General features: G+C 40.6%; 1 protein-coding gene across 1 annotated transcript; it reads right to left on the reverse strand.

Moving 5' to 3' along the window:
- Positions 1–257: 257 nt before the first annotated feature.
- On the reverse strand, positions 258–647 carry LOC110600585. The gene has a single exon (XM_021737451.1). It carries the CDS (start codon positions 645–647, stop codon positions 258–260), a length of 390 nt encoding a protein of 129 aa, XP_021593143.1.
- Positions 648–1,365: the final 718 nt, after the last annotated feature.

Raw genomic sequence — 1,365 nt, forward strand, 5'->3', positions numbered from 1 at the left:
TCAAAATAGAAAAAAAAGAAAAAAAAAAAAAACTGTGGCTACATGTGTGTGTATTAAAAGCAAAAATAACAAAAATGAAAAAATTCACCTAATGTGTTCAAACTAAAAATTAAAGCAAAAATGGAAGACTTAAAAATAAATATTCAGCGATATGCACCCCCACACCTAATTCATGCATTGTCCTGAATGTATTGGAAATATTAAAGTTCAAAGAAAACTGAGTACTCTCCTGGGGTGGTTTGTGTGGTGCGATCCACTTAAGCAAGCTGTGGAAGATGGTTTAGTGGAATTTCTTCCACTACTTGCACTACGAACCATTCATAGTATGGTTTCAGATGATGCCCATTCATCTTGAAGACCTTCTCTGTCTCTATGCTGCGAATGTCTATGGCTCCATGGGGATAAGTATGCTTCATAATGAATGGTCCAATCCACCTAGACCGTAACTTTCCTGGGAACAACTTCAAACGAGAATCAAAGAGTAAGAATTTATCACCAACCTCAAATTGTTTTCTTGAAATACGGTTGTCATGGGAGGTTTTGGTCTTGGCTTTGTAGTTCCAAGAAGTCTCATATGCATCTCGTCTTATCTCTTCTAGTTCTTGGAGTTGCAACTTTCGATGGTGTCCAGCCTCCTTAAAGTCCATGTTGCAATTCTTGACAGCCCAGTAAGCCTTGTGTTCAAGCTCAACAGCAAGATGACAGACTGTCCCATAAACCAATCTGTAAGGAGACATCCCTATGCGCATCTTGTAGGCTGTCCTATATGCCCATAAGGCATCTCCAATCTTTTCTACTGGGGCATATTGTCTTTTCTAGAATGGCTTTGATTTCTCTATTAGACACTTCAGCTTGCCCATTCGTCTGAGGGTGGTAGGCCGTGGATGTTTTGTGTATGACATTGTGCTTTTTGAGAAGGTTTTCCACTATCTTGTTACAAAAGTGAGTCCCTCTATCACTGATGATTGCCTTGGACACTCCATGCCTGGCAAAGATGTTGGTCTTCACAAAGTCCACTACTGCCTTGGCATCATTGGTTCTTGTTGCTCTAGCTTCTATCCATTTGGACACATAATCTACTATAAGGATGATATAAGTGTATCCAAATGATGGCAGAAATGGCCCCATGAAGTCTATGCCCCATACATCAAATATCTCGCAGAACATGATGGGGTTCTGTGGCATTTGGCTTCTGTTGCCTAGATTCCCAGTCTGTTGGCATCGTGCACATGACCTGCAAAATAAATAGGCATCTCGAAAAAGTGTAGGCCAAAACAATCCACTTTCTAGTATTTTATGGGCTGTCTTTCATGGTCCAAAATGTCCACCGCACCTATATGAATGGCAGAATGTGACTACTGAGGC

The sequence above is a fragment of the Manihot esculenta genome, chromosome 14, assembly GCF_001659605.2.
Source record: "Manihot esculenta cultivar AM560-2 chromosome 14, M.esculenta_v8, whole genome shotgun sequence".
In the NCBI taxonomy this organism is placed as follows: Eukaryota; Viridiplantae; Streptophyta; class Magnoliopsida; order Malpighiales; family Euphorbiaceae; genus Manihot; species Manihot esculenta.